The sequence below is a fragment of the Oncorhynchus masou genome, chromosome 9 (genome assembly GCF_036934945.1).
Source record: "Oncorhynchus masou masou isolate Uvic2021 chromosome 9, UVic_Omas_1.1, whole genome shotgun sequence".
NCBI classification, from domain to species: domain Eukaryota; kingdom Metazoa; phylum Chordata; class Actinopteri; order Salmoniformes; family Salmonidae; genus Oncorhynchus; species Oncorhynchus masou.
The window spans coordinates 39803606-39817597 of NC_088220.1; the positions used below are offsets into that span (position 1 = coordinate 39803606).

At 41.3% G+C, this 13992-nt stretch overlaps 1 protein-coding gene across 1 annotated transcript in view; it reads left to right on the forward strand.

The window, feature by feature from the left end:
* LOC135545982 (ecto-NOX disulfide-thiol exchanger 2-like) overlaps positions 1-13992 on the forward strand; it is a 289160-nt gene that overhangs the window by 67755 nt on the left and 207413 nt on the right. Inside the window, exon 2 of the mRNA XM_064974014.1 lies at positions 12604-12747. Coding sequence (XP_064830086.1) covers positions 12604-12747 — 144 coding nt within the window. The remainder of the gene's footprint in view (positions 1-12603; positions 12748-13992) is intronic.

Here is a 13992-nt window from a genome sequence, read left to right on the forward strand (position 1 = left end):
TCTGTTGTGTTGCTGGTTATCATCAATTTTTTATTTTTTATTTAAATAGGCAAGTCAGTTAAGAACAAATTCTTATTTACAATGATGGCCTACTCCGGCAAAACTCTAATCCAGACAACGCTGGGCCAATTGTGCACCGCCCTATGGGACTCCCAATCACGACCGGATGTGATACAGATTTGGATTTGAACCAGGGACTGTAGTGATGCCTCTTGCACTGAGATGCAGTGCCTTAGACTGCTGCGCCAATCGGGAGCAGCATCTTATAAGCAATCTCTTGCCAATGTGACCTTTAGCAAGGCATTTAACCGCCAAGTAATAATTTAATGTAAACTGAAAACGTTGAGGGGCCACATGTTTTGTCATAGTGGAATGTACTTGAACTTCCACTCAGAGACCAATGTTCTTCTGGTCTGAGGTGGAGAGTCTGAGCCCCCTTCCTCTTGTCTCCTAATTAGACAACAGAAAATTGATTTTCTATCAATGTGCTATTTGGAAGGAAAATATGAAACTTAGTTCAGAGCAGATTTGCTTTGAATGTTCTTTCTTGATGCAATTTCGGGGAAATATTTGATTTCTTTCTGAATTGTTTTCATATTAAACCATCTTAGTCCCAACTTCTGTTGTCAAATCAGACATTCTTTATTGGATAAGGTTATAGAATGTGTTTCAGAGTTTGTCTTTCAGAGTTTGAGGGAGCGGAAACCTCTACAGTCATAATTGGTCTGATAAGTGGCTCTGTCAACCAGCCACAGCGTTTGGTAAGACGAATCCATGGAGCTAAATGTGCAGAACACAGGTCTTTGGGGACAGACAGCTTTGACTTGGTAATGGAGTGTAAAACCTAAAAGAAAAGCAGAATAGTATTCATGAGGTCAGTACAGTGTTAATGCTGTATGTCACGTATTCCTTTCTCTCTCTCATATGGATGAACAGGCTTTAAACCTACCTGTTCACTTGTTCTTCATGCACTAGTAAGATGGATGGTCCGCTCCCTCACCTCATGCCACCCACATTGTTACCACACAAAAACACACACAGACACACAACAGACAAATGGTCAGCAATATGTTTGGAACATCGATTTGCAATAAAATCCCAGAGTCTAATCTCAATACATAGAATCGTGAGAATCGCAATACATATCTTATTGACCCCAGGGTATTGTGATAATATAATATCGTGAGGTCCCTTGGAATTGTCAGCCCTAGAAACCACCTATATATCTTGGCCAGTTCAGTTCTGTATTTAATACTGGTCTTGTCTATTTGTCTCTGTAGGTTTACAGCCTTTCTTATCTGGTTTTAGCTGTAAAGGCTCAGGTTTGATCTAACATTCCTCTCAAACATGGGAAATTTCACAGTGGTCTGTCTGTCCCCTCAGGTGTTTCTGGGTGTTAACTCAATTTAGCTGGATGTCGTGTTGACCAGAGTGACAAATATGAACACACTCTACCTGTCTGCCACACACACTCTAGCTGGCAGACACAACCTGCCACACACACTCTTCCTACCACGCATACAGTACTAGCCTGTCTGCTATCTCTCTCCTAAGCTCTCTTTTTTTCCTCTCTGTGACAGTGTCACACTCTACCTTTCTCTCCCTCTTTCTCTCGCTCTCTGACTTGGTCAGCATCTCTCACTCTCTCTGCCTCTCTTTGTCGCGGTCAGCATCTCTCACTCTCTCTGCCTCTCTTTTTCTTTATCTCTCCTGCTGGTATTTGTCAGTGCTATTATCCTGTCTCATTTCTCCAGCTGAGAGTGCTGCAGCCTTTTTCCTCAGGCTCTCATCACGGAGCAGCTCTGAACCGTCTCAGAGACACGGCCTGCAGCCCTCCACCCCGCCCCTCACAGGGTCCTCTGTGCAGGGAGGAACCTGCAGAATGACACTGAAGGAGAGGGAAGCGAAAAACCTTACCTGCTCTCAGTTAGCTCTTTGATATTTGTGTGTGTGCAGGGAAGCAGTGTTGTTCCCAGCATCACAAATGCTCTCTTGTAGTTACAGATAGTCGTAGCAGATTATTGATCGTGTTAGAAATAGCATTGGGTATCATTTTCACGAGGGACATTAGCGATAGCATCAGTTTTTCAAAAATGGTGTTTGCATCAGTAGTTCAGAGATGTTGGGCTATTAGATGGCCTTTTAATGTTTTACAGCTTTGCTGCTGGTCTACTCTCTACCATCTCACGTCACTCCTTCCCCCAAACTGGTTGTGTCTGCATTATGTATCTTGTACATTGTGTCCTATTAATACCACATTCATATTTGTCCTCTACGTATATCCTCTCTATATCCTGTGTAGCCTATCCTTCCTGTCTGTGTACCCTTTGCCTGCTCACTGTAGTCCTCTTAAATCAGGTTTTAATTCCTGGTTCCTCCCTCCAGCCCCCCATATTTTTATTTATTTAACCTTTATTTATTTTCTTTTTTTTACCCCTTTTTCCTCCCCAATTTCGTGGTAGTAGTAGTTACTGTCTTGTCTCATCGCTGCAACTCCCGCATGGACTGGGAGAGGCGAAGGTCGAGAGCCATGCGTCCTCCGAAACACAACCCAACCAAGCCGACACAGTGCACATCCAACCCAGAATCCAGCCGCACCAATGTGTCAGAGGAAACACCGTACACCTAGTGACCTGCCTGGTCAGCATGCACTGCGGCCAAGATAAAGCAAAGATGCTCCTCTCATTCCTGCTGCCCAGACCCACATCCCACTGACTTCCTATTTACCTTGTGTTATTTATTGTCTCCGTTGGCCTTGGGACTGATACTTCCCCCTCTTCTCCTTGTAGCGTGAGCTGTGGTTATGGCCAGATAGTTTTTCCCAAACAGACCATCCACCAGTGTCCCTGTGGAGTAGAGGGTAGTGACTCAGCAGTTCTCCAGGGTCACCAGAGCACAAAGAGGCTGTGTGTGTGTGCATGTGCGCATGCGTGTGTGGTAGAGGCGCGTGTGTGCCTGTGTGGTGGCCACGTGTTACCACAACACAGAGAGAGATCTACAGCACAATAGAGAGAGAGAGACCAGGTAGTGACTCAGCCTCAATAGCCAATTTACAGTGCATTCAGTGTAGGCCGTCATTGTAAATAAGAATTTGTTCTTAACTGACTTAAATAAAGGTTAAATAAAATAACCCCTTTGCTTTTTCCACATTTTGTTACGTTTCTGCCTTATTCTAAAAATGATTAAATTACCTTTTTTTCATCATCAATCTACACACGATACCCCATAATGAAAAAGTGAGAACCAGTTTTTAAAAATGTTAGAAAATGTATTAAAAATAAGTAAGTATTCAGACCCTTTGCCATGAGATTCGAAATTGAGCTCAGGTTCACACTGTTTATCCATTGATCAGGCGCATCCATTGATCATCCTTGAGATATTTCTACAACTTGATTGGAGTCCACCTGTGGTAAATTCAATTAATTGGACATGATTTTGAAAGGCACACACCTGTCTACAGTGCTTTTAGAAAGTATTCAGACTTTTTCCACATTTTGTTACATTACAGCCTTATTTTAAAATCGTTTTTTCCCTTCATCAATCTACGCACAATGCCCCATAATTACAAAGCAAAAACTTTTGGAACCTAGAGCTGGCTGCCTGGCCAGACTGAGGGAGACGGGCTTTGTTCAGGGAGGTGACCAAGAAACCGATGGTAACTTTGACAGAGCTCCAGAGTTCCTCTGAGGAGATGGGAGAACCTTCCAGAAGGACAACCATTTCTGCAGCACTCCACCAATCAGGCCATTATGGTAGAGTGGCCAGATGAAAGCCACTCCTCAGTAAAAGGCACATGACAGCCCGCTTGGAGTTTCCCAAAAGGCACCAAAAGGACTCTCCGATCATGAGAAACAAGATCCTCTGGTCTGATGAAACCAAGATTGAACACTTTGGCCTGAATGCCAAGTGTCATGTCTGGAGGAAATTTGGTGAAGCATGGTGTTTGCAGCATCATGCCGTGTGGATTTTTTTCAGCAGCGGGGATTGGGAATCTATTCAGGATCAAGGGAAAGATGAACAGAGCAAAGTACAAAGAGATCCTTGATGAAAACCTGCTCCAGAGTGCTCAGGATTTCAGACCGGGGCGACGGTTCACCTTCAAACAGGACAACGACCCTAAGCACACAGCCAAGACAACACAGGAGTGGCTTCAGGTCCTTAAGTGGCCCAGCCAGAGCCCGTACTTGAACCCGATCTCTGGAGAGACCTGCAAATAGCTGTCCAGCGACGCTCCCCATCCAACCTGACAGAGCTTGGGAGGATCTACAGAACATAATGGGAGAAACTCCCCAAGTACAGGTTTCCAAGCTTGTAGCGTCATACCCAAGAAGGCTCAAGACTGTAATTGCTGCCAAAGGTGCTTCAACAAAGTACTGAGTAAAGGGTCAGAATACTTATGAAATTGTGATATTTCAGATTTTTTGGCTTTTTATTCGTGTTTAAATAAAAAAATAAAATGGGTTTTGCTTTGTCATTATGGGGTATTGTGTGTAGATTGATCATGGAAAAATTGAATCATTTTTGAGAATAAGGCTGTAAACGTTACAAAATATTAAATCAAGGGGTCTGAATACTTTCAAAATGCAATATACCCCAGAGGCCATCAATTTATCTGGTTGGCCACTTTCCTTCAATTGTTCTGTTTATCCTGTCTCTCTCTCTATCTAGCTCTCTTTTTCTCTGTATTTCCCCTTTTATCTCATTTTATTTCCTCTTGAACCTCTTAAACTCTGAGAATGAATAGCTGGCTTTATTAAACTTTTACACTTACAGTGAAACTCTAGTGTGTTAATAAAATGAACTGAAGCATTTGACATCTGAGAGAATTTTGTGGACTGTTTTCTGGGAAAAGAGCGAGAGGAAGAGAGAGGCTGCCAGATGGAGGCTGACAGACAGACAGAGCAGAGAGAGGTAGGGAGATGGAGGGTGCGTGGGTGGATTTGTAAGCAGTGAGCACTAGGTGTACCGTGTGATGTCCCACAAACAGACAAACAGACAGCCAGTCAGTCGAGAGGAGTTCCATCACTGATGGAGCCCACTTCCTTTTCATTCGATAAAACATTTGACTTTCTACATAATGTTTACAGGGCAGATTTCCCTGCTCGTTTCCCTTGGTTTGAGGGAAGGCAATTCTGCTATTTTCTTCAACAGATTGTCGTCTGTTTATTAGCCTGTTGTTTACCCATCTTCTCTCTTCATGTGGAAAGCCCTGATGACACAGAGAGAGAACAGGATGGTTGGTTCTCATTGTGATGGAAATGTGGTTAAATAAAGAACACAAAACAGAGAGAGCGAAACAGGAAGGAGAGACTGAGAGGAAAAAAAAGAGAGGGAGAGAAGTAAACAGATTGGAGAAGGGCCTGATGTGGAGAGGTTCTATCAAGCTCTCTCTAATAGAAAAGGGGGTAGAAGGCGCATCATTTGAACGGAGTGAGACCTTTAAAATCCCCCTGTAAACACATTAAGGATGGTTTTGTGTTGTGGAGAAGAGCTAGAGAAACTTCCATAAAAATGCTGCTACCCATAATTGTATGAGGGTGTCGGAGTCCATTGGTAACTTTCTGAGCCCCCGATGCTCGTCGGAAAGAGTGAAATACATAGATGGAGAGAAAGAGAGCTTTCTATTTCCATGCTGAAAGAATGCCTGATCAGTCACACTCACTTCACGGCTCCAAGTGATATGATCTACGTGCTTCACTACTTCACCAGTCTGTACTTAATTGGTACTCAACTTATGGCCATCAAAAATGTATGTGATGCAACACATAGGCCTGCTGTACTTCCGTTTTCAGGGGTTGAACAGAAGTTCAGCAAATCACTTTACCACAGGTTTTCAGGACTTCAACAGTATGGGGCTGTGGTTTGTATTTCGTCTGTAGCTTGTCCCTGTATGTCCTGCATACAGCTGCGGTCACTTGCTTGTCCCGAGCACTTAAAAACACACAAAGATGAATAGTAATGCCTAATTCTTCATATGGTTGGAAGCCAGTGACCAATTCTCCACCTCAGCTCATCCTCCGTACCCTCAAATACGTTTTTGTTTCTAAGACCATATAAGGCCTCCGTTCACCATAACATAAGCTTTGGGCATGAACGTTCACACGCGTACAACTGCTTTTAATCAATAACCATAGCAGAGTGGAAATGCTCTAGAAATGATTCTAGTAAATGATGCACATGAACACACACACATCAAGTAATTGAAGGATATAAGGGATCTGATGGTGTCCTGCGGTATATGTCTGTCTTCTGAGCCCTGTGTGTTTCTACTCAGGGGTTGCAACCGGTTCAGGGAATAGAACTGAAAACGGAACTAAACAGAAACGGAACCGAAAACGAAAGTGATCCATACTGTTCCGGAATAAAAACGTTATATTAAATGCATGGAAAACCTGTCCCACAAAAAATGCAACAGAGTGCCTGTGCAAAACCCTCACTCTGTCACTCAGAAATGTATTCCAGCATCTGCCTGCAAGCTGAAAATCTTTGCCAGTGCGTGTTTAGGCTATCTGATAAGGAGAGAGGTTTTTAATTAGCTAGCGAAGAATGGATAAACTTTTTCTATGATCGTTAATGATACTATAGGCCTAGTTATTCTGGTGGCGCTCTGAACACACAAGCTTGTTAGCTAGCTAGCTCAAAGGACATTTAAGCTGCTCCTCCTAGGTATAATTCTGTGGACCTAATTCAGATAATGCATGTCATAACAAAATGCCTAGCCCTTTAAGCCTGTTCCTCAACCCTCTCTCGCTCTCTCTACACATAGGCTACACTTTTCTGTCCATCACTCATGTAAACAACAAGCTTTCCTGCTCTAAGCGCACTGATTGGGGAAGTAATTTAATGAACAAAATGTAAAAAACTGTTCACAGGTCGAAAAAGGAACGAAAAGGAATGATATAAATGGATACTTATTTGGGGGTTCGAACCAGTTCAGAACTTTATTTTAAATGTTGGAATTCATTTAGGTTCCAACCCGTTTCTACTGCAGAGCAGATATGGACTCTCTGTTAAAGACAAGTTTGCTATTCTCCATCTTCAGAGATTCCGTTTTCTAACTACAACAAGGCCTAGCAAAACAAGTGTAAACCAAGAGAAGTGATACATTTTTCATGAGCATAGGCCTTGTCTCTCCCAGACCCTGTTCTGAATTATAAATAACACAAATCCAATTTTGGAACAGGAAATCCCTGATATATTAGGGTCGGAACACAAGTTAACGTGTTTGTTTCCTGGGATTATATTCTCATTGTTATTGTTTCCATAATTTATCAGCCTCTACTCTCCTTATTGCTTTATCCTTTGGAAGACGCTATCGGTCAGAAAAGTAGAAGGACTGGTTTTGAAAAAGGATTGTCTGCTTGTAGCTGTTGGACAGATTGGCCCATTTCTATATCGGCGCCTGTACTCACTTTAGATAATTTAATATAATTATATTAAGATTTTGTGTCTTAGGTTCTTAACTAATGGTGGTCTTTGTGTTTTAATCCTGTCGTTGTTACTCTCAGGACAGAAATATGCTGGGATGGAAATTAAACTTCTGGATTAGTTTGGAGATGCTACCTAGTGTCCTCACTGTCTTATGACCAGTGGCTTCAATTATAAACTGTGCATACGTACAGTACCCCAAAATGTGCGTGCACCAGTTTTCATGCAAAAGTGAGCATTTTTTTGTATTTTTATATTTGAGTTGAGAAGGCTCACATCCCCACAAACTTTAGACTATAAGTACGCACATCTGCTGTAGGTTGAAATATTGTATTGCAAGCTGGCAAGTAAACATGTTGTGCAAATTATGACTCGCTTATTCATTAAAACTGAAAACATAAACAAAAATGCAGCCATTTGCCGTAGTGAAAAGAGTAAAAACCTATGCATTTTAATTTTAGAATCTAAAATAGTTAGACATAGGAATCTATTTCCTATTTATTTTATTTTCCTAACCATTACAGAATACATTCTTCACCTTTTCTGGCTGTGATGGGTGCATATTCCCGAAATATGCAAAACAACAAATTACCAAGTGCATCTCACATTTTATTGTACCTATAGCCAAATCACTCTGAGAGAGTTCTAGAGTGCCTCCGGAAAGTATTCAGACCGCTTAACTTTTTCCAAATTTTGTTACAATACAGCCTTTAAAAAAAATACATTTTAGAATAAAAAATCCTCAGCAATCTACACCATCTACCCCATAATGACACAGCTAAAACAACCTAATTGGAGTCCACCTGTGGTAAAGTCAATTGATTAGACATTATTTGGAAAGGCACACACCTGTCTATATAAGGTCCCACAGTTGACAGTGCATGTCAGACAAAAACCAGGCCATCAGTTCGAAGGAATTGTCCAGAGAGCTCTGAGACAGGATTGTGTCAATGCACAGATCTGGGGAATGGTACCAAAACATTTCTGCAGCATTGAAGGTCCCCAAGAACACAGTGGCCTCCATCATTCTTAAATGGAAGAAGTGTGGTACCACCAATACTCTTCCTAGAGCTGGCTTCCCAGGCAAGCTGAGCAATTGGGGGAGAAGGGACTTGGTCAGGGAGGTGACCAAGAACCCGATGGTCACTCTGACAGAGCTCCGGAGTTGCTCTGTGGAGATGGGAGAACCTTCCAGAAGGACAACCGTCTCTGCAGCATTCTACCAATCAGGCCTTTATAGTAAAGTCGCCAGACGGAAGCCACTCATCAGTCAAATGCACATGACAGCAGCTAAAGGACTAAAAGGCACCTAAAGGACTCTCAGACAATGAGAAATAGTCTGATGAAACCAAGATTGAACTATTTGGTCTGAATGCCTAGAGTCACATCTGGAGGAAACCTGGCCCTTCTGGGAGGATGTTTTTCAGTGGCAGGGACTCGGAGTCTATTCAAGATCGAGGGAAAGATGAACGGAGCAAAGTACGTAGACATCCTTGATGAAAACCTGCTGCAGAGTGCTCCAGACTTCAGACTGGGGAGAAGGTTCACATTCCAACGGGACGATAACCCTAAGCATACAACCACGACAAAGCAGAAGTGGGTTCTTGAGTGGTCCTTGAGTGGCCCAGCCAGAGCTTGAGAGGATCTGCAGAAAAGAATGGGAGAAACCGCTAATACAGGTGTGCCAAGCTTGTAAGCGTCATATCTAAAAATACTCAATACTGTTAACGCTGCCAAAGGTGCTTCAACAAAGTACTGAGTAAATGCTCTGAATACTTATGTAAATGTGATATTTCAGTGCTTTACTTTTTATAAATTAGCAAACATTTCTAAAAAACTGTTTTTGCTTTGTCACTATGGGGTATTGTGTGTAGATTGATGAGGGGTGAAAAAACAATTTAAGCAATTTTAGAATAAGGCTGTAATGTAACAAAATGTGGAATAAGTAATGTGGTCTGAATACTTTCCCGAAGGTATTTAAGGTTTTTCAATCCCATAGTCAGTATGGTTTATAATATTCAGTCAAATTTAACAGGTGAACAGTTGATATGTGATGTTGCAGTAGGCCTATGCTACTGTAAGTAGGCCTACTGTAATAATACAAAAAATAGTAGCATGGCCTAGACAATCCAGTATATTTGGGTTGGGGGAAAAGTCGATATAGATAGATATAGATATAAATTACTGCAAAAGATTATAACATTCTGCCAACTACAGTAAATTGACAGTATGGGTAGGCTACAGTATAGCCTAGCTTTAATCTCAGAGCCTATACCAAAGAAGGAGATAGAAACACAATCATTTATTGATAAACAAAAGATTGAACCACAATTCATATTTTGCATAGATGTGTGGGTTGTAGCATTTCGTCTACTTTTAAATTGTTTCGAATATACAATCAATCATGCTATAGGCAGAATGCACGTTTAGAAAATCACTGCCAAATATTCTGCTCGCAGCTATACAGAAATGTGATCAAATTTGCCATTGCTCTTTCATATAGAAACTGATGTAACCTATTTCGAATTGTTCCAAATTATACATCAAATAAAATACATTATTGTCACCATATAAATGGTGAATGGAGGGCGTTTTCCAAATGGAGTTATAATGCTTGTAAACATGAACACAATTTAAGGACAGGTCTAATTTATAATTGGAAACATGTGTACATGGTGTGTGGCAAGTTCAGAAATCTCTATGTTTTTGCCTGTGCAGTTTTCAAAAATGGCGCACACACACAATTCATTTGAAAACGCACCGGTTATAAATTGGGCCCCTGAACAGAAAGACACAACAATCTGTAGATTCTGACATACAGTTAAAGTCGGAAGATTACATACACTTAGGTTGGACTGTTTACAGACAGATTATTTGACTGTATCACAATTCCAGTGGGTCAGAAGTTTACATACAAGCTGACTGTGCCTTTAAACAGCTTGGAAAATGCCATAAAATGATGTCATGGCTTTAGAAGCTTCTGATAGGCTAATTGACATCATTTGAGTCAATTGGAGGTGTACCTGTGGATGTATTTCAAGGCCTACCTTCAAACTCAGTGCCTCATTGCTTGACATCATGGGGAAATCTAAAGAAATCAGGCAAAAATTGTAGACCTCCACAAGTCAGGTTCATCCTTGGGAGCAATTTCCAAACGCCTGAAGGTACCAAGTTCATCTGTACACACAATAGGAAGCAAGTATAAACACCATGGGACCACGCAGCCATCATACCCCTAAGGAAGGAAACGCGTTCTGTCTTCTAAAGATTAACGTACTTTGATGTGAAAAGTGCCAATCAATCCCAGAACAACAGCAAAGGACCTTGTGAAGATGTGGAGGAAACCGGTACAAAATAATCTGTATCTTCAGTAAAACAAGTCCTATATCGACATAACCTGAAAGGCCGCTCAACAAGGAAGAAGACACTGCTCCAAAACCGCCATATAATAGCCAGACTATGATTTGCAACTGCAAATGGGGACAAAGATCATTATTTTGGAGAAATGTCCTCATCAGGTCTGATGAAACAAAAATAGAACTGTTTGGCCATAATAACCATCATTATGTTTGGAGGAAAAACGCTTGCAAGCCGAAGAACACCATCCCAACCGTGAAGCACGGGAGTGGCAGCATCATGTTGTGGGGGTGCTTTGCTGCAGGAGGGACTGGTGCATTTCACAAAATGGATGGCATCATGAGGTAGGAAAAGTATGTGGATATATTGAAGCAACATCTCAAGACATCAGTCAGGAAGTTAAAGCTTGGTCGCAAATGTGTCTTCCAATTCGACAATGACCCCAAGCATACTTCCAAGGTTGTGGCAAAATGGCTTAAGGACAACTAAGTCAAGGTATTGGAGTGGCCATGACCTCAAAACTATAGAACATTTGTGGGCAGAACTGAAAAAGTGTGTGCGAGCAAGGAGGCCTACAAACCTGATTCAGTTACACCAGCTCTGTCAGGAGGAATGCGTCAAAATTCACCCAACTTATTGTGGGAAGCGTGTAGAAGGCTACCCAAATGTTTGACCCAAGTCAAACAATTTTAAGGCAATGCTACCAAATACTAATTGAGTGAATGTAAACTTCAGACCCACTGGGAATGTGATGAAAGAAATAAAAGCTGAAATGAATCATTCTCTCTACTATTATTCTGACATTTCACATTCTTAAAATAAATTGGTGATCCTAACTGACCAAAACAGGATTTTTTTACTAGAATTTAATGTCAGGAATTGTGAAAAACTGATTTTAAATGTATTTGGCTAAGGTGTATGTAAACTTCCGACTTCAACTGTAGTACTGTCACTTGTAGGGGTCTCAAATGTGTGTCCTTGAAGAAGTGAAACAACGTTAAAAGGGGATAATTATTATTCTTTAGTTTGTTGAACTCCTGACTGTTAAATAGGGAACATTTTGTTTTACTTATGGTTGAATATAGTTGTATTTCCACAGTCTTTGGGAGAATTGCCTGTTTTTATTTAGTTTAGACTTCCCCAATGGAAGTCAAACACTGTATGATATACATTTTTCTCTCCTTGTGCTCTCTCCTTCACATAACGTATTAAATAGTTTGTTGCCAACATGTACTCTGCACTGAATTGGATATACAGTGCCTTGCGAAAGTATCTGTGGAAAGAACTGAAAACTGCTGTTCACAAATGCTCTCCATTCAACCTCACTGAGCTCGAGCTGTTTTGCAAGGAGGAATGGGAAAAAATGTCAGTCTCTCGATGTGCAAAACTGATAGAGACATACCCCAAGCGACTTACAGCTGTAATCGCAGCAAAAGGTGGCGCTACAAAGTATTAACTTAAGGGGGCTGAATAATTTTGCACGCCCCATTTTTTCAGTTTTTGATTTGTTAAAAAAGTTTGAAATATCCAATAAATGTCGTTCCACTTCATGATTGTTTCCCACTTGTTGTTGATTCTTCACAAAAAATACAGTTTTATATCTTTATGTTTGAAGCCTGAAATGTGGCAAAAGGTCGCAAAGTTCAAGGGGGCCGAATACTTTCGCAAGGCACTGTATTGTGAATTAGTTACACAATAGTATCTATAACTGATGGCCCATCAGGTCTAACATGGCTGCTTGTTGTGTTTCTGTCGTGGTTTGTAGAGCTATGGTCCATCTGGTTTAACATGGCTGCTTGTTGTGTTTCTGTGTTTCAGGACTGAATCCGCTATCCTTTGACCCGTCCTCCAACAACGAGCCCCTGCAGTTCAGCAACTCCAACGGGCCACTGGTGTCAGACTGTCCTCTGGAAAACGGAGCTGAGAACCGCAATAAGAGGAAGAGACCCAGCCTACCTCCAGGTACAATAAACTATGATAATTGACAAGGTGTACATCAGTAGTACCAATACATTTTATACTGTGAGCCTGTGACTGGGGGAGTAATTTAAAGTGAGGTAGAGACTTGGTAGAGGCGCTTTCATGTTTTCCATCCTGAGGGGCTTATTGCCAGTTAGTCCTGTGGAGGTCAGGGCCGTCTGTCTCAAGCCACAGGATTCTGCGTTGCTATGATTGCAGCTCTCACACCTTAGGCTGGCTGTTACCATGTCACAGCACCTGCCAATCAAAGCACAGAAGTGCCTTCAGCTTTCTCTCACGGAGTGAGTGACCTGTCGCACGGAAAACAATGTTCTGTGTGTGTGTGTGTGTGTGCGCGCGTGTGCGCGCGTGCCCTTATTCGCTTGTTGACTTCTCATTACTAAATTACACTTCATTTTAAATCTGTGACTGTGTGCATTCTAATTAAGGAACGCATCGCTAATTAATGGCATTATGACAAGTAGAATGAAGAGGGTCTTAAGACAGAGGTGTTGCTGTATGTGCTCTGCTGTCTTGAATGACCTTAATTAGTCGGGATTAATTGTCAGTGTTATGAACCGCTCTTTTTTCGTCTCTGTGCACAATTTTAAACAAATGACCTTAGTGAGTTTGAGTTCTCACTCATTCATGTCTGTTCATTTCATCTCATTATTATGTGTCATTACCAACTCAGAACTAGACCTGAAGACATTGAGGAGGTTTAGATTGCAGGTACAACGGATATGTTAGATGTGTACGTAAAAGAAATTGAGTGTTTATGCAGAACAATGTTACAATGTCGATTAACAGATGCACTGAAATTGAGTAGAGCCACAGAGCAAATACAGTGAGTAGAATGAATACACTTCAATTATCTTTTATTTTATTTTACCTTTATTTTACCAGGTTAGTCTCATTGAGATTAACACTGTCTTTTACGAGAGCTGGCCAAGATAGCAGCACACAAAGTTGCAGACATTTGCAATTTAAAATGCAAAGCAAAAAAGTTTAAAAACATTTTTCACTCTTGCCTCAGTATATGCTCTTCAGTGTGCTGCATGTCAATGCATGTTTTGGTCTTAATTGTGTAATTCATATAATTTATTTCTATGGACTGGATATTGTGTGAGTCCCCATAAATTGGTAATTTTGAGATTTTGAAGCAGTGAGTTTATCCGAAGTTCACTTACAAAGAATCAGATGTTATGGTTATGTATCTAAGGTCTAACAGACCTTGAAGACCTCTGT